The sequence below is a fragment of the Podarcis erhardii genome, assembly GCF_964252035.2.
Source record: "Podarcis erhardii genome assembly, chromosome: 8".
NCBI classification, from domain to species: Eukaryota; Metazoa; Chordata; class Lepidosauria; order Squamata; family Lacertidae; genus Podarcis; species Podarcis erhardii.
Genome location: NC_138499.1, coordinates 37,910,909 through 37,929,310, shown reverse-complemented (window position 1 = coordinate 37,929,310; position 18,402 = coordinate 37,910,909). Strand labels below are relative to the sequence as shown.

The 18,402-nt window shown below is 41.4% G+C and overlaps 1 protein-coding gene across 4 annotated transcripts in view; it reads right to left on the bottom strand.

Moving 5' to 3' along the window:
- The window catches only part of NSMAF (neutral sphingomyelinase activation associated factor), a 36,951-nt gene that overhangs the window by 4,026 nt on the left and 14,523 nt on the right, over positions 1-18,402 (bottom strand). For 2 of the 4 annotated variants that reach the window (XM_081874107.1, XM_081874105.1), the window contains exons 11-26: positions 17,179-17,250; positions 16,484-16,592; positions 15,159-15,335; positions 13,816-13,895; positions 13,086-13,176; positions 12,935-12,998; positions 12,322-12,373; positions 10,818-10,938; positions 9,976-10,107; positions 9,476-9,518; positions 7,452-7,615; positions 6,716-6,824; positions 5,848-5,912; positions 2,517-2,584; positions 1,139-1,206; positions 767-890 (exon numbers count right to left, since the gene is read on the bottom strand). In XM_081874107.1, coding sequence (XP_081730233.1) covers positions 767-890; positions 1,139-1,206; positions 2,517-2,584; positions 5,848-5,912; positions 6,716-6,824; positions 7,452-7,615; positions 9,476-9,518; positions 9,976-10,107; positions 10,818-10,938; positions 12,322-12,373; positions 12,935-12,998; positions 13,086-13,176; positions 13,816-13,895; positions 15,159-15,335; positions 16,484-16,592; positions 17,179-17,250 — 1,539 coding nt within the window. The remainder of the gene's footprint in view (positions 1-766; positions 891-1,138; positions 1,207-2,516; positions 2,585-5,847; positions 5,913-6,715; positions 6,825-7,451; positions 7,616-9,475; positions 9,519-9,975; positions 10,108-10,817; positions 10,939-12,321; positions 12,374-12,934; positions 12,999-13,085; positions 13,177-13,815; positions 13,896-15,158; positions 15,336-16,483; positions 16,593-17,178; positions 17,251-18,402) is intronic. The other 2 variants (XM_081874108.1, XM_081874106.1) reach the window with 1 other exon arrangement.

Genomic DNA, 18,402 nt, shown 5'->3' with positions numbered 1-18,402 from the left:
GGGAGTTGCATATGTTTGGCCTGGGTAAGAGGAGACTGATAGATATTTGAAGATGGCTATCAAATCTCCTAAGGGGCTGTCACACGGAAGATGGAGCAAGCTTGTTCTCTCCTGCTCTGGAGGGTAGGACTCAAACCAATGGCTTCAAGTTACAAGAAAGGAGATTCCAACTAAACATCAGTGGGAACTTTCTGACAATAAGAGCTGTTCCATGGTGGGAGGTTGTGGACTTCTTTTCCTTGGAGATTTTTTAGCAGAGGTTGGATGGCCATCTGTCATGGATGCTTTAGCTGAGATTCCTGCATAGCAGGGGGTTGGACCAGATGACTAGAGACCTTGGGTCTCTTCGTCTATGATTCTATAACAGCAGCATCTGGAGGCTGCCCAGTCCTGTTTTAAATTCTCAGCAACAGCAGCATGGAAAAAATGGGGGAAATTCATGGATGAACTACCCAACAGGCACTACAGGAAATAACCACCACATAGAAATTATTTTAAAATGTTTAGGCCAATGCTTTGAATCTAGGGATTCAGGCAATTCGTTTGTTAATTACCCTAAAATGGTGATCCTACTGTATTTCTTACCCCATGCTTCTCTCACTACTTCCTAATAGTTGGAACAGTCAGTCCTGCCACCACAAACAGGTGACTTACATGGACAACCAGAGCCGTTTCTGACAAATCTAGGATACAATGGCAATCCTTGCTCAAATGATTAAAAGCTTTCATCACAGCAAATTCATATCAAGTGGAGAACTCTACGTACCTTTACAGTTGAATCCCAAGATGCAGAATATAAACGATCATTGTGCCAACAGATCTTGCTGACAGCATCATCGTGTCCCATTAATGTATCCTGCCTCCTTGCAAAAGCTATTGAATAGAAATAGCTAACAGAAATAATAAAATAGATATAAATATTTTAAATAGTTATATTTCAGAGCACAAATTTTTATTCAGTTCATTTATTATTTTAATCAGTCCACGTTTCCAACTTTGAAAAAGTGCTTCCAATATAAAAAGGCCTTACCTCCCCAGTAAGGCAGTTAGCAGGTGAAATATATTCATTTTTAGCTCTTTAATATAAAAGCTGCCAACTGGTATTATATACAATTTGGTACAAGGTAAAATTACATACATATTGTTGTCCCATGAAGAACATACGACAGTAGTATCGCCCGGTAGAATTAAACAAGATGACAGAGCCTATGACAAAAAGATGACAATGTTCAATTTAATGATAGACTTGCAAGAACACATTAGTACATTACGAGCCCGTCTCATCGCAAGCACCATCTGTATCCTAGGAGCTCAAGATCTGATTGTGCAGCGGCACAAACCAATTTTGCTATTGTGAAAAAGAAGAGAAAATAAACACATTTGAACAAATATCTATTACTAGAAGCTTATAACACAATTTGTTTGTGTGCAGAGATGAAACTCTAAGGTAATGGAGCTACAGAAGGGGTGGAAAGCATTTTAAGCTCTGTTGCACATGCATGTTGGTGGGTCCGGGGCTGCACACAGAGGTACAGCACACATATTCTTACAAGCCTCTCCCTTTCCTACCCCCACTATATTGGACTCCTGAGTGATGCTCTTCTGTCTCCAGGTTAAAAAGATAATGGTCATTAACAGAGATTGCCCATCCACTGATTCATCCAGGGTGGAAAAAAGAGGGAGGTGCTTCCTTTCCCCAGAAACACACTAACATACACACACTCCAGCTTCTGCTCTCAGAGACTCTACTGCAACAAATCCAGCTGGTATATCCGAATGAAGTACTTACCAGTCACTCCCCATCCCCCAACACTGCACTCTGCCACTATCGTCTTCCCCTCGCTTCCGTATCAAATGGTACAGCTTCAGTGTTCAACAACAGAGTACACAACACAAAGCATCCAGAAGATGCTATGGGAGCCTATGACCTCACTCTTGTTGGACTCCCAGCTCCCTCTCTTTCCAGATCTCTTGTCATGCTGCCTGGGGCTGATGAGAGTCAGGAGTCTTAACATTATCTGGTTGTTATGAGCTGCTGCCAGAGCACGGAAGGAACCTGCAAATGGACAGGGGAAGCTGCAAGATTGACTGCAACTGTGGTAAATTTCCGTAGGTTGGCAAGGGGTTAACTGGGTTGGGTTCTATTCCAATCACGTGCCCTGCTGTAGGCAGGAACAATGATTTGTGGGAGGTCTACTCTACTGCTCTACTCAGTTTTTTCCTCCTGCCTAGATGGAGCAGATTGTCAACTGGGGGACAACACAAGGTGAGAGGCACATATGGCTGTGTGATGTTCACTTGTGAGTTATAGGTTTACTACACAATGTCTATTAAGAGTTGGAAGTAGCTCTCTAGACATTTGAGCAGCGAAAAAGTTCAATTACAGCATACCTGCTAGAATTAAACTGGTAAGCTACAGTAGTTACCCGGGGGCGGGGGGCGGAATACGTTGTATTAAATGATGGAGACATTCCACAAGATCAGCTGTAAGATTATACAAGCCTGGAAGCACTCACCATGTTTGAAAAGGATATACTCCGCTGCAGCATTTTTGATTCAGCAGAAAACATCTTCAGGGTTGAATCTAATGCAGATTTTGAGAGAAGAATGGAAAGCAGCACCATATCAGTGATTTCCAAATTGTTTTATCAAATCAACAAGATGCAAATATCCCATCAGCAAACTGCTGGAGTATACTTCTATGCAGAGCCAGACTGAGCCATGTGTGAGGCCACACACACTGAGACTACACGTGGAACTGCTGACACATGCAAAATTAATATTTGCACTATGCTTTTATTTCTTGCACAAGGAATATATCATGGTTCCCCTGAGGCAATCTGTCCCCAGTTACCAGAAGAACAGCAGCAGAGTGCTGCGGGCAGCCAAACCGCCACTAGAAACAGCAGCAAAACTTTTTTCCCCTATTAGAGAAAACCTAGAAAAACAAACTTTGGCCACCCTGTCTTCAATGGTAAGTCCATCTCCCACCCAAAAAGTTATCGCATTTGCACCTCTCCCTGAGAATCCACTTTTGTGGGGCTGAATGGTGCTGCAATGGGGAGGATATTTTGCCCAGCCTGAGTATAAACACGGGTCCCCTCCCCACAGGGGCAAAAAAATTTCTGTCCTCTGGATTGTCCCCCACATGTTCTCTCTCTCGACTGTGACTCTGAGCCACAGATCAGGCCAGCTGTCTGAGCTTTCAAAGCACCTCTACAGGTGGAGAGGCTGCCCAGAGCAAGGAGAAGCTGCTCTGGAAGGGGTGTGCTGCTAACAGTGTCCTTTCCTGGCCAGTTCTCCTCAGAACAGAAAGGACACTTTCTTTTTAGCTACATAAATATCAGCACTCAGATTGATTTTGCTATTAGTATAGATCATCCTGCATAGATCATCCTGTTCTGCATAATTTATGCTGTATTTTTTTTCTCCCATCATGGGGAGAGGCAATAAACAATGTGGGATACTAAAATTCAATTGCCAACCTTTGAAAACGTTGCTTTGTAGAGCTTCCCTAGCTTATGAAATGTCAGTAAGCATTGATGTGAACTGTGAACTCTGTCATAGTAATCAGAGATAAAAACATGATGTGGGATACTTTTTTAAGAAAAACAACAAAAACTGATTTAAAAAAGAAAAGAAAGCCAGCTTCTGACCACGTACCATGCATAGGCACCGACTCCATGGGGCCTGAGGGGGCCCGAGCCCCCTCAAAAAATCGTTTGGGGGGGCTCTGCCCCCCCAATAATTTAAAAAAATTATTACCGTAAATTTCGCTCTATAACACGCAGATTTTTTCTCCTACAAAGTAAGGGGAAAGGTCTGTGCGTGTTATTGAGCGAATGTGTGGTCCCTGGAGCTGACTCGCCGGAGCGCAGGGGCAAAAATAGGCAAAAATCAGGCAAAAATAAGATCGATCGGGCGGGCGGGCGGGCGGGTGGAGGGAAGGCGGAAGCTGCTGCTTTCCTGCATTCTGCCTCAGGGTCTTACTGCCCACCCGCTTCTGTTGCTGCGTTTGCTCAAACTCAACAAAGAGCAGGGAATCCCCTGCCCTCCTGGCAAGCAGAGGGTTAAGTAAAGGATCGAGTCCTTCCTTCTAATTCTTTCCTAGTCACACTGCGTGCAGGCTCCAGCCCACCTCCTCCTCCTCTCCGTGCTCTAGGGACTCGCAGGCAGCCGAAAAAACATGGTGGGAGAGAGAGAGAGAGAGAGAGGGCTGGCTTGGGGGGGGGGACTTTTGCCTTCCTTTCCTCCCCCCCACCCCGTTAAACTCCTCCCCTGCATTCTTAGCCAGCTGCTTCTCCGCACACCCCTCTTGTGCTTCTTGTCCCTTCTGTGTTTTTCCTTCCCTCCCCATTTAAAACGTGGTGACAAAGCACGGATCCACATGGATCCTCAGGATTTTTGCATTGGGTCACCCCAAATTCACCATCAGATCACATTACATGTCCATGGCTACAGTCTGTACCAAAAAAATCACGCACCCACTGTTGCCTGGGGCTGCAATGGTGCAAAAACGTGGTTACAAAGCATGGATCCACAGGATCTTTGCACTGAGTCACCCCAAATTCACCATCAGATAACATAGCATGTCCATGGCTACAGCCTGCACCAAAAAAATCACGCACCCACTGTGGCCTGGGGCCACAATGGTGCAAAAACGTGGTTACAAAGCACGGATCCACATGGATCCTCAGGATTTTTGCATTGGGTCACCCCAAATTCACCATCAGATCACATAGCATGTTCATGGCTACATCTTGCACCAAAAAAATCACGCACCCACTGTTGCCTAGGGTCACAGTGGTGCAAAAACGTGGTTACAAAGCATGGATCCACATGGATCCTCAGGATTTTTGCATTGGGCTACTCCAAACTCACTGTCAGATATTAAAAATCTTTATAAAATAGAGAATTAAATACATACAGAATGTTAAATTTTCAGTTTTGAAATATTAGTACTAGTTTAGTACTGTATTTCTATATTACTATAGTACTGTATTAGTTATTTTCAAATACTTAAATATTTTTAGGGTGTAAGACCCAATTAAAGCCCGTTATTTACATACAGTATTACAGTATTTACATACAGTATTAGGCATACTGTATTAACTTTATTAACTGTATTAAAGCATTAACTTTGAGATATTATTTTTATTTAATAAACCCTCAGCCTTATTCAAAGTAAGCTTAAATTAGCTATTTCACTTATTAATCAAAGTGCTATTACTGTGCGACAGCAATATTTTATGTTTTATTCTTTTAATGATAGTTTAGGATTTATTTAAATATCATTTCAGTCTTTTCAGAGCTATATATTCACTGCTCTGTAATAGTCTATAAGCATAATTGTTACTGTAAATTAAATTAGCTTTTTACAAAAATACCGTGCGTGTTTATGTTTTGTTTCTTTTTTCAAAGCCAAAAAGTGTTTCAGGCTTGTCGAGTTTCCCGGAGTGTGGAGTTATAGAGAGTCGAGTTTTCGGGGTTCTAATGTTGATCATATGACTCTAAAATACTTTTAAAAAACTTTAAAACTCACTAATTTTCATCTAAAATTTAGAAAACTTCCCGGGGCAGGACCCCGGTATGGGCCCCCCCAATATTTTTTATAAGTCGGTGCCCCTGGTACCATGCCTACCCTGTGCTTTTTCTGCACACAACCTACAACTCTGACCCAAGGCTTCTAGGAATATAGTGTGGGGGAAAACCACAAATACTGCTTTTACAGATCATGGGTCTCTGCTGAGTCTATTCAAAGAGGAATTCTATGCTGACCATTGGAAAGGGGCTACACAGTGTCACTGAATAATGTTCATATTACTGAGGCTTGACAGCATGACTCACCTTGAGATGTAGTGAAAATAGAAGACTGGTTGGAACTGTAAGGCACAGCAATTCCAGTGATTGCCCTGTTCAAAACATAGCAAGGAACTGTGATTAATATCTGGCAGTGTAAACCTAATCAGGTCTACTAAGTAGTAAGTCCCACCAAATTCAATGGTTAAGTGTGCTGTTTGCATCTGAAAATGTTGATACACTTTTACACAGTTCTGGAATCGCATAAATCACAAAATTCCAGCAATCTGTTGCCCAAGACACCCCTACTGAGGCAAGTAGAATATTCTGGTGTCAAACTAGTAAGTCATCTGTGCTTCCTGATGGTGGCTGGCTAATGCTGATATGCCAGCCATAACTATGTTTGCTATCTGTGTTGGCTACACATTTGTTTCCAGGCTCATTTAATATGCTGGGTTTGGGCTTTTAAAGTCTTAAACTGCCTGGGTCTAATGCACTTAAGAGGCATCTCTTTCCAAATAGGCATTGCCTTTTGAAATCGATATTTGACAGCTGCTGCTTTTGTATTATTTTCAATCTTGTAACTGAGTATCGCTTTTTAATATTTGATTTAATCACTTTAGTTTCTGTATATTTATTTGCTGCTCTGAATATTTTATAAGATGTCAGGATAAAAATATGCAGTAAATAAGAAAAACCCAACTGATATCAATAAGGACAATCATGTCATTTAGCCTAATCCTTGCATTGCAAATCCACATATTTGACCCCGTTCCAACAAAGCAAAATCCCCCTCCCTCAAAATATTACATTTTTCTTCTAATTGACTAGGCTGCACTGTGTTCTACAAGGTTCAAAGTGTTTTACTGTCTCATTCTAGACACCTCCTCTGTATGCTGTATGCTACAAAGTTTACCCTCTGTGAATCTTGTGTTGCCCATCTATCTTTAATCTGGTCATGTGGTTCCAAGCAAGCATTATACTTTCTTCTGTTAGATCTTCAAAAGATTCTTCACCTGGAGAAACTAACAGACAATAAAATATGTCAACTAATAATGAATCCCTCCCCCCCCCCAAACAAAATACAGTAGCAGGGAAGAGATATATTACAGATTTCATATAGTGAGCCAACTACAGTTATTCAGCCTCTCTCACATTCCCTTCTGTCTCCATGATGCCTCCTAAAGAGCATTTTATGATACCCTACCAGTTTAACCAATGTGGGGTGTGGTGTGAGACATGGTTGAAGCAATGGAAGGCCACACTGTTAAAGTGCCAGAAGAGCACCAAAGCTTAAAAAGTAGGCTGAAACTTGAGGTATCACATTAAGAAACTGTGGGGTTTTTTCCTTCCAAGGAAGGGCCAATTTATCTCTACATACCCCCTTCCCCCCGAAATGCAACTTCCTAGGCAATAATAATAGCATACAAAAGCCCCTTTCCCACTCTGACTGCTGGAAGGGATTTTTGCAAACTGATACACCACTATTTTTCAGAGCGTCTGACCTAAATCTTTATATTGAACTTGTTGGACAAAGAAACACAATTAAAGTCAGCTGCATTATCAAATACAGTACATAGACCCTCAGGGCCCCTTCCAACTCTGCAATTCTATCATTCTAACAGCAATATCTGTAGCCCCACCAAACTTACCTGGAGACTCAGGCATCGAAAAATCGTGACTGGATGCTCGAGGAAAACTTTTGAACTTCGGGATAATCCTCCGAGGATGAGGGATTGTAAATAACTGTTTTGGAGTCTGTCCAAACTCTAGGATTTGTGTCAACAGTGCTACTCGCTCATTTGGGTCCATAATACTTCATGGAAAAAGAGAAGAGAAACGTATGGATATCAAATTTGGTTATACCACATTAATCCATCAAGAACAGGAAGTATCTATAACTCCAGTTTATATGTTATGACAACGACAGGCATACATTAACCAGAACTGCTTTTTCTCTTACTTGTGTATGCAAATGGATTTTATATTAACTCCCCAAATATGTCATGCATGTATGCAGTAAGCATTGTTCCTGCTGACATGCACATCAGATTTATGGACCTTACAGAACAAAAATGGAAGCCACAAGACAATTGTTCAAAATAGCTGGCAAAACTACTTTATCATGAGTACATTGTAAGGCCTTAGAGAAAGAAATTATGCTTGTAATGAGCTGATAGGGTACAATGTTCCCATTTTCATAAGCATTTTTGCATTACCAGCTTATGTACACTAGCTTCAGTGTGGAGTTCTTGGGTGTTCAAAATAGAGGTTCCTGGGAGGTTAAGACGGTAAAAGATAAAGGACCCCTGAACGATTAAGTCCAGTCAAAGGTGACTATGGAATGCCTTGCTCATCTTGCTTTTCAGGCTGAGGGAGCCGGCGTTTGTACACAGACAGCTTTCCGGGCCATGTGGCTAGCATGACTAAACTGCTACTGGCACAGAGGACCGTGATGAGTGCGAGAGCACACGGAAACACTGTTTACCTTCCCACCACAGTGCTCCCTATTTATCTACTTGCACTGGTATGCTTTTGAACTGCTAGGTTGCCAGAAGCTGGGGCAGAGCAACAGGAGCTCACCCAGTTGTGCGGATTCAAATCAACAAGTTCAAGAGGCTCAGTGGTTTAGACCAGGGGTAGGCAACCTAAGGCTCGTGGGCCAGATGCGGCTCAATCACCTTCTCAATCCGGCCTATGGACGGTCCGGGAATCAGCATGTTTTTACATGAGTAGAATGTGTCCTTTTATTTAAAATGCATCTCTGGGTTATTTGTGGGACATAGGAATTTATTCATATTCCCCCCAAAAAATATAGTCGGCCCGCCACATGGTCTGAGGGACAGTGGACTGGGCCCAGGACTGAAAAAGGTTGCTGACCCCTGGTTTAGACCACAGTGCCACCCACTCCGGTTGAAACAAATCAGCATCTCCATGCTGAGGACAGTGTGCAAGTGGATACAAGGATGGCAAGGGGTGCGGGCCCAGTGCTCATTTCTGGCCAGTTTAGCCAGCCAAGAAAGCTGCAGTCTAAGTGATTCCATGTGTTTCTTACTGTAGAAGCAGGAAACTTGCAGCTTTTCAACTTTTCTTTGTAAGTTATGAGAAATTATTTTTCCCTATCTGCAGTGCCTGCAGTTTAGATGCCACCAGCTCTGTGGTAAAGGGCACCTCACCAACTGTTTGCAATTACAAGTGGGACCTGCAACGCAATGTTGTAGTGCAGAGTGCCTCTTCAAGCGAGCTAGCCATGCCTTCTTCCATGATATTCCCTTCTAGATTTTGTACACACATACACTCTGACAGTCTCTGACAGTCCATCAGCTTTCTGTGGCCAATGAGCATCCTCACTGGACTATTCGGTGGGGTTTCCCAGGAATTGGTTTGTTTGCTTAACTTCTACAAACCCTGAAGATTTCCCAAGCCTGCTAATACCTTCCTTTTATGCATGGATGGTGCTGTTTTAACTACTCCCAGAGAAGGTTGCTATTAGCACATATGCCTGACTTTTTAAAGAATCCAGCAACAAACAGCCCCATTCTATCAAGATACATGCAAAAAGCTCACCACAACGAAAACTGGTATGAAAACATTTTATGTTGGAAGAGAACATAATATTTTTAATTAAAGCTGGAGGTAATCTGCCCACCCAGTCCTTTACTGTTAACTCAGTTACCTGTTCAAGTCTACTCCTCCTTCATAGGTTAATGGATGAAATACTAAAAAGAAGCAGAGAGCAGACACACAAAGTGAAAATGTTTCTGATTACAGGACTGTTGGTTCAACAAAACAATACTACAACACTCTGTCATTCTCACAACCCTGTCACCTCATACATAGTAAATTTCAACTAACTTTATTTTTTTAAAACAAAATAAAAAAATTCCTTCCAGTAGCACCTTAAAGACCAACTGAGTTAGTTCTAGGTATGAGCTTTCGTGTGCATGCACACTTCTTCAGATACCTTCAGATACCTTCTCTTTATTTTTTTAAAAATTCGCATATCTGACTTTATCATGGCTATAATTTACAGCGTACATAGAAGAATTTCCTAACTGATATGCTCTGCACACCGTGTTCCTTCATGAAAAACCCTGATATACCACCACAGAGTTTAACAGTTTAAAGTATCCGTTTGCATTTTCTTTTTATAAAAGTGGGGTAGGGGGGAATCACCGTTCTGAGCTGCAATGGCCTCGTTTCCCTTCTGCTTGTAGCCAAACACTAAGTCAATCCATTCATGGAGATGTTCTGACACATACTGGCTTTCTAAGGCGTCTTGGCTCTTCTGGAGAAAATCATCAGCATCTGAAAGAGATGGTGCCAATGTTTCCTTGTTAAGTGAGAATAAAACCCCCACTCCCTCTTCCCTCTCAGCTTTTTTTAAAAAGAACTCACTAGAAGCGTTGGGTGATAATACTAATCAGCACTTCAGACATGTTTCGAAGAATCCTTTTTCAGGATACAACTTTTTATTAAACATACCCAGTGGAATCCTTTTGGTGGCCTTGCATTAACAGAAGGATTTTTAAAAATGTTTTTATTTATTTTCATGGTACAGAAGATAAATTTTGAGAAAACAATTGTTGCAACAGTAAACAACGAATAACTTGTCCTGACAAAATTACAAACTTTTATCATGCCATGTGTTAAAGTTTCATTTGATTGCTCTTTTTGATCCAGTGGATACCTGGAGGGAGGGGATTCCGGCCAATTTGCCCATTGTCTTCCCCCCTCCATGTCACCTTCCACCCTGATGGTTGCAGGTGGGAGAGGGAACTGGCAAAAACTGCCTCTTTTCTGCTGTTACTGAAGTCATCAGCTAGATCAAAAGATCCTTCTGTGAGTGCAAAGGCACAAACCGGATTTCACCCATCGTATTTAAATAATGAAAAGAACTACTCTGGATACATGGGAGAAGGAATGGTACAAATACACCGACTATTTCACAAGCTCTTGAGATGAATGAAAGCAGATCTCCAAAGCAGATTATTAAGTGCTTCCAAAATTCTATTTACCCGATGCCCAAGGGGGAAGTTCTACATTGTCCACAATCTTTCCTCCTTGCGTCTTCCCCAAGTCCAATTTCAGACTATTCAGTAGGAAACTGGAATCATTTTCATAGAACTCAGGAATCAACTAAAAATAAATATAAAGTGTGGAAGAAGATTGTGTTGTTATTATTATTATTACTGCTGCAGTACTTAAAAACTATAATCAGTGTTTCCAAACTTAGCACACAGGGGGGGAAAATTCATATTGGATGTGACCACACAACAGACTTCAGTGTTTCAAAAGGTATCTCACAGCTTGACTTATGTTCGCTGCTCTGGGTTTTGATTTGAAAAATGAAACAGAAAACCTACGCATCAAGCAGAACTGGATGACTCAGCTCCCTTGCCAAGTACAGACCACCACTTAAGAGGAAACAAGCATCAGCATTGGCCACTATCCAGAACCTAATTGGGTCCCATTCAGCATAAAGGTCACCTTATAAACATGGACTGGAACTGCAGATTGTGGGCAAAATATGACAATGCTGCCAAAGACTGCATCCCTGGCAAGTTCTTCCCATCTCCTCTGCAATATTTAGGAACACTTATTGATGACACATTGCACAAGTTTCCCACTATAGTTCACTGGCCAGTAGGGAAAAGTATTAATTCAATGCCACAATACAGGTATGTACTGCTACAAATTGCAGAGGAAAAATTGATGTCAAGATGCCCTTATATTGCTGCTGGTTTGCGCTCCAGGCTTACCTGGTCATAAGCAGACTCCTAATCTAGATCCTGGAAGTGCATTCAGACCTAAAAATAGAATCCAGGTGGCCTGCATGGTTTTGCCAGTGAACCTACCAGAATCTAGTAGATTAGTCTAGAAGGCTTATCATAAACAGCAGCCTACACATAATATGTCAAAAGACACCACTGAGATCATGAAGGTGCTCTGCCAGGTTTCAAGATTAAGCAGCTGCGTTCTGCCAAATTGGGACACTTGTCCATGTAATTCAGTATTATTGTCTGACTACAGATCAGTCATGAAGAGGTCCCATATAATCTGATCCTTATAACCAGAAATGTTGGGATTCAACATGGGACCTTCTGCATTCAAAGCATGTGCTCTACCATTGAGCTGTGGCCCCATCCCAATGGTTCTGATAAGGCCCTGAACTGATTTATTGTAAATTGTTTCTGCATTCTGTACTTTTAAAAAGGGAATGCTGCAAACTCTCAGTAGGCAAGAGAAGAAGAAGAAGAATTTGGATTTGATATCCCGCCTTTCACTCCCTTTAAGGAGTCTCAAAGCGGCTAACATTCTCCTTTCCCTTCCTCCCCCACAACAAACACTCTGTGAGGTGAGTGGGGCTGAGAGACTTCAAAGAAGTGTGACTGGCCCAAGGTCACCCAGCAGCTACATGTGGAGGAGCGGAGACGCGAACCCGGTTCCCCAGATTACGAGACTACCGCTCTTAACCACTACACCACACTGGCTCTCAGAGGTAGAATGGAAGCAAGTTACCTCTTTGAAGTCTGTTGCTCCATCTAAACAGTTCTTCCAGGTTTCTGCAATACTGGATATGAATAGCAGGAGAATAAAACAAAAATAAAGTTTCAGATATGTCTTATTTCAGAACAAGATTTTGGTAGCAAAATAGGTTATTTATTTATTTTATGTCAACTAATCTTTTAGGAGCCATGCAAAAATTTAGTCTACAAAATCAAAACACAAATAAAACAATATATCAAATGCTGTATCAGCACACAAAAAACAACACCGATACATAAAAGGATTACAATAATTCCATTAGGGTAGATTATAACAGAGACTAAAATAAGCTCCTCAACCTTCAAGTAATACTTAGGAACTTTGGAAACAGAAGGCTCCCTTATACAGAGTGAGGCCACTGTCTCATCCAGTTTAGTACTTGTCCACACTGACAGGCTGTGGCTTCCCGGCATATTCAGACAAGGGTCTTTCCCTTTTCTATCTGAAGATGCTGAGGACTGAAACAAGACCTTCTGCATGCAAATGAGGCATTGTTCACCCCTGTGCTATTCTACCCCTCCTGATATGTACTAACTTAGATACTCAACAAAAACACAGCAATGCCATTAAAATACAAGAAACAAACCTGTTGAACATTCTGTCAGGATGATCGAACTTTCCATTTTGTAAGCAAAGCATGTATTCTGGTGCTGTGGAAGCAAGACAGCTCAGATTTCACACCAGATGAGTCAAACTTGACGACCACAAACTCAGGAGAACCTTGGCAGGTGACTTACCAACTCTGACAAGATAAAACAGAACGTAACCTGGTGACGAGTAGTGGCTCCCATACATAAACTTTGGTTCTGGCATTTCCCGATAACGTATCTATCAGCGGAGAAAGAGAGAGGGAGAAAAATTGCTCAGTGACAATTTCCTTTGGTGGTTTGTTAAGAGGCTGGGAATCAGGTCTGGCCCAATACAATTTGGTGCCTGAGGTGAGCCACAAAATGGTGCCGTCCCCAGCCAGGGAAGAAGTATGAGGGGTGTATGTGAAGCTCTACACTGGAAACAGGGGTGGGAGGTGAGGAGATGGGCAAATCCAGCCTCCAAGGAACATGTTGAAGTTATTGCCACTGAGGGAGCAGCAGTGGATGATGCATCCTTGGAGGCCGGATCTGCTGCCTCTGTGGATCCTGCCACTCTTTGTGCAAATATCAAAGCATGTCAACATTGGGCAAACACTTTATGCTGTTTAGATCCTGCAGTTTGATAGGAACAGGTGGCTTAACTGCTTTGGGTAGGGAAGGGAAAGGAAGGGAAGGGAAGGGAAGGGAAGGGTCAGAGCCAAATAATTCTATATACTAAGTTGCAGTTCAATAGGAAATACACTGAAATTTACTGAAACATGAAATATTTCTTATCCATTATAACATAACTGTCCATATTTAGAAATGCACTAGATCAGCTGTTTTTTTTTTTAAAAAAAATACGAAGTGTAAAAAATCACAGAAAACAAATACATACCAACAGCCTTTCCAGCCTTTCTTTATTTAGTGCACCTACTGGCTTACTGAGGTCCCGAAAGGTTTCTGGCTTTGTCAAGTCTACAAAAAGAGTTCAAAAGAATAAATCTTCTGCAACAACTAAACAGCAATGGCCAGTGATTTTCTCTCTCCTTTCCAGTGCATTTGGAAAAGTACTACCATGGCAAATCTTATCCAACTGCCAACTTTCTCATATTAGCCCTTAATCTTTTAAAATCACAACTGCAAGTTTCATTTTGCAGGAATTGGGACAAATCAAGACACGCATGTGTTCACTAACATTCACTCATTGGATTGACTATGAACCGAGAATAAGGATCCACTTTTACCACAAAATGGAGTGCAGTGGAATGGGAGCAAAAATATCCCTTTCTCCCGCTTTCTCTGCTTTTGAAGACTCTCCACCCCACCAAGTTGATGGACTCCTGGAATCAGAGCCAGTCTAGAGAGAGGAAAGACTGAAGCAGCAAAGTACCTGAAGATAAAGGGAGGGGGCAGGAGAAAGAGGGCAGATTCTACTTTCATCCACAGCATACTCCATTTAGTGAACAAAGGAGATCCCCACACTTCTGCTTTTTGCTAAGCTTGCGCTCAGTGGTTTGGCTATGCATGCGTACATCTGGGTTTGCCTCAAGTTTACCAAATCAGGAAGGCAGAGAATTAAGATACCCATTTTACTTTTGGAGCCATTTTAGTTCTGAATGGTAGCCTGTCTGTGAAATTGTCAACTCAGTTATGCTTCCTTCAATATCTCAAAACAGCATTTATATCAAGCAAGTTAATAGTTCTCCAAAATGGTTTGACAGATGTTTTACTCTTCCTGAGGTAAGCAAGTTGAGGCAAAGGCAGATCTAGCTTAACATACATGCTTTGAAAGTTCTAAACACAGGTATCCCCAAACTGTTGATAATGATCTCAAACTCCACTGGATTTTGTGCAAGCCTTGCCGAATGAACAGAGGCTATGCAGCAATGTTTATTGGATTACTCAAATTCTGCTTAGCTCCATGTACTATGATCATTAGCATTTGACCCTCACCTTTTCGCTGATTCTGTTTCAAATTTTCATGACAAAACCTGCATATTCCTTATATGAAGTACACTAAACCACTGAATGCCGAGCAACTACTTAACTGAGTGCTCTGCACCACTGACACCATGGACAGATGAATGCAATGCAATGAAGAGTCTGGAATAAGAAGCAGCCTCTGGCAACGTAAGAATCAGAATTCACAAGAAGCATGCTCTGCACCATCCCACGACATTCGCTCTTGAAAAAGAAACTAGCAATTCCTTGCTCTTGTTCTTCTACACAGGTTCTTACCCAATTCTGAACTAGAATAATCAGCTATGATCCATGGAAACACGGGATACTGGGAGAGGTCATTGCAGCTCCGATCAGCCAGATTGTTGAGGTGAAGGAGGTACTGGTAGTTGGAAATATGCCCTCGTTGCCATTGTAACATGTAACTCTCTGCTGTGTGCTCTGTAACATGATTCTCTAGACACCAGACAACAGAAAGCAGAGGAGAAATAAATGCCATTTGAAACGACTCTTCTGGAAGCACTGCATACCTAACGGGCATAACGGGTGCACTATTAGTTTTCTCTACACTTATCCTTCAAGGCATCTAGGGCTTTCAGTCATCACTCATGAAGCAAGGCAGACCACTGGTCTGACAAACTGTTCACTGACCACCAAGACGAGCGGATTAAACAATCTCCCTCAAATTTACTAACAAGTCTTTCCTGGTCTTTCTATAGCATGTGCGCCCAGTTATGAAATAAGAAGGATAACATGGGGGCAGGGAAGAAAGGAATCATGACAGTGAGAACAATATATTGTCGGACAGCGATTCCACTCCCTTAATCTTTTTGGCAAGGGCTTCACAAAGTAGCATTTAATGGGAACTAAAGAAAGCAGACACGGGTAGGCTGAGATGGCAATACTTAAGGACAGAAGAGAGAGGGATAAAAGGCTACAACAGGGAACAGAAGCCCGGGGCAGCACTCTTGCAGGAAAATACAGGTTAGGAGTTCTGTATGTAGGAAGATGTTTGTCGGTGATGAGTAAGGGATTTTTTCCACTTTCATACGTTCATGGATAACAATGCATGCCAACTGCAAATAAATATTAGGCAGGCTTCACATCATCAAAATTTTTAGTTTTGTTTACTAAATACAAGTAAAATAAACATGCTAATTTTGATCATTCTCTTAGGTAATATGCACTGGGGGAAATCGGTTTGCATTGGATTTTTTTCTGATGCATACTACCCTAACCTTCATTTGAAAAAATCAAATGCAAAATTCTCTATGAAACCCACATTACTGTTACTTACCCTACAACTTAAGGCAGCATTTGACCAGTTGCAAATGTCCAATTGCTTTCTACTACTTATCCTACACATTACTGCTTTAAGGTGGTGCTCAAAATTTTCCACAAAGATCTCCACAAAGCCAAAAACAACTTCTAATTCAACATGTTAGCGTTAATTTCATTCCAACTTCACATTCATTCCAAAATAATACACACTTAACTTCCCCTCAAGTTTAAATCTATACCAAAACAAAACAAACAAACAAACAAACACGAGACAAACTTTATCTCACACACACCATTTTGCCAAAGAGAACAGTTATTTATACCTAAATATGTTGCGATGAAGAAATAGGCATTGTCTCTGTCCTGAGTGTTGTAGAACTTCAAATAGATGTCCGAACACAGATTGTTCTCAGTGCAAAATACTTCGAGACCCTTTCAAAATTGGAGAGAGACAGAAGTGAAAAAGTTAATCAGGCAGCTTTATAATTCAGGATACTAGCACAGTATAGTTCAGGTGAAGCAAAGCCTCTGGTATTTTTGTTGTTGTCCTCATAATATTAGAATTTGCTTGTCAGAGGAATACAAGCTATTCTCTATACACGAATGAAAGGTACAGCATATAATGTAGTTTTAAACCTACTATGCTTTTACTAGAAGGGCAATTGTTGCTACTTTCAATTTTTTCTGTCAAATTTTCTCTGCTCAACACATTTGTTCACAAGAGCTATCATGGGTTTTATAGAAATATGAAATAGATATGAACGTTGCAACATGATATGAGGTGCTTTAATCCATGATAGGACTTATTATTCCATAAATTACTGAGCAACTGCACTGTAACCAGGTACCTTTATTCCCCAATCATACGGTTGACACAGATAAGCCAACATGAATGTCAAACTGGAGCCACAGTTTGAGGGATGGCGCAAAAAGTGTTCTCTTTGGAATGTCAAGATGCAAGTTTAAACAACGAAGCACATTTGTGTGACCAAGGGACAATAGTAAAATTTACTCTTACCAACGGCAATAGACCGTGCCTTCTTTTATAGATACGTCTGACACTATGCAGCATCACCTGAACCACCGGTTTCTGTAACAAAATGCACAGAACAAAAATATATATAATACTCCCAAATTTCTGCATGCATTGTTTATAGCAGTGGCGGGGCTGCCTTTCCACCACTCAAGCTTCTGGGGGCCGCATGCCATTGGTGGGTGGGGCCTGAGGCAAAACTAGGCAGAGCAACAAATGTGAATTTGGGCTTTGTACTGTGTAATCTAGTTCCTTAATTATAGAATCACAGAGCTGGAAGGTACCCTGAGGATCATCTATGTAATGTAAGAATACGCAGCTGTCCCGTATAGGGATTGGACCCAAGACCTTGATGTTATCAGCACCATGCTCTAACCAATTGAGCTAGCCAGTTCAAGCAAGAAAATACTATGTAAGGACTCATTTGAGACAGGCAAAAACACCCAAGGAGGCTGCAAAGCAGAACTGGTAAGGGCTGTGGCCTGGGAAGAAAGGAAGTGGGCGTGGTCTGGGAAATCCCAGAGGCCTGGCAGAGAGGCCTTGAGGGCTGCTTCTGAGGGCTTAGGTAAACCTTCTCCATTTTACAGGATTGGGAATTTCCCCCTATATTCCATTGTTATCCAGAGCTGATTTTACATGCAAAAAATAAATAGTGAATTTAAAAATCAAATCAAAATCAAAGCCTATTAGTTGCAAAGGAGTTGCATTTGTAATTAATTACCTAGGTTACCTATATGCATTCCAAGAAAGGCCAACTTAAAATAGTTTGATGGATAAGCTGTTTGTTGGCTGGGGAAATCAAACTTGTGACTAAGGATTAAGAATCCATTTCCACATTTTACACGGACTCCAAATCTAATATATGAAACACCCAATGGCATAAGTGAACAGCTCACTACACATACTGTTTTGAAAACGAAGAAACAAGACAGCACAGTGTGCCTCATTTATGAGGAATTGTAGTATTTATAGTTTGCTAACAGTCTCAACTTCTTTAACATTCTGGTTGAATCAGTGAACATCAACAACAGACAAAAAGTTGAAGGTAATGTTCACTAGATGAAGCATCTGAAAATGTGACATTTCTAAGTGGAACCTGAAATCTATATCCTAACTTCAACTGGTAGTAACCCAACTCAGAGCTCAAACAGAAGCCAGGGGTTTAGGATTCCCCACCTCTACACACTACAAAAATATTCAAAGGGTGGA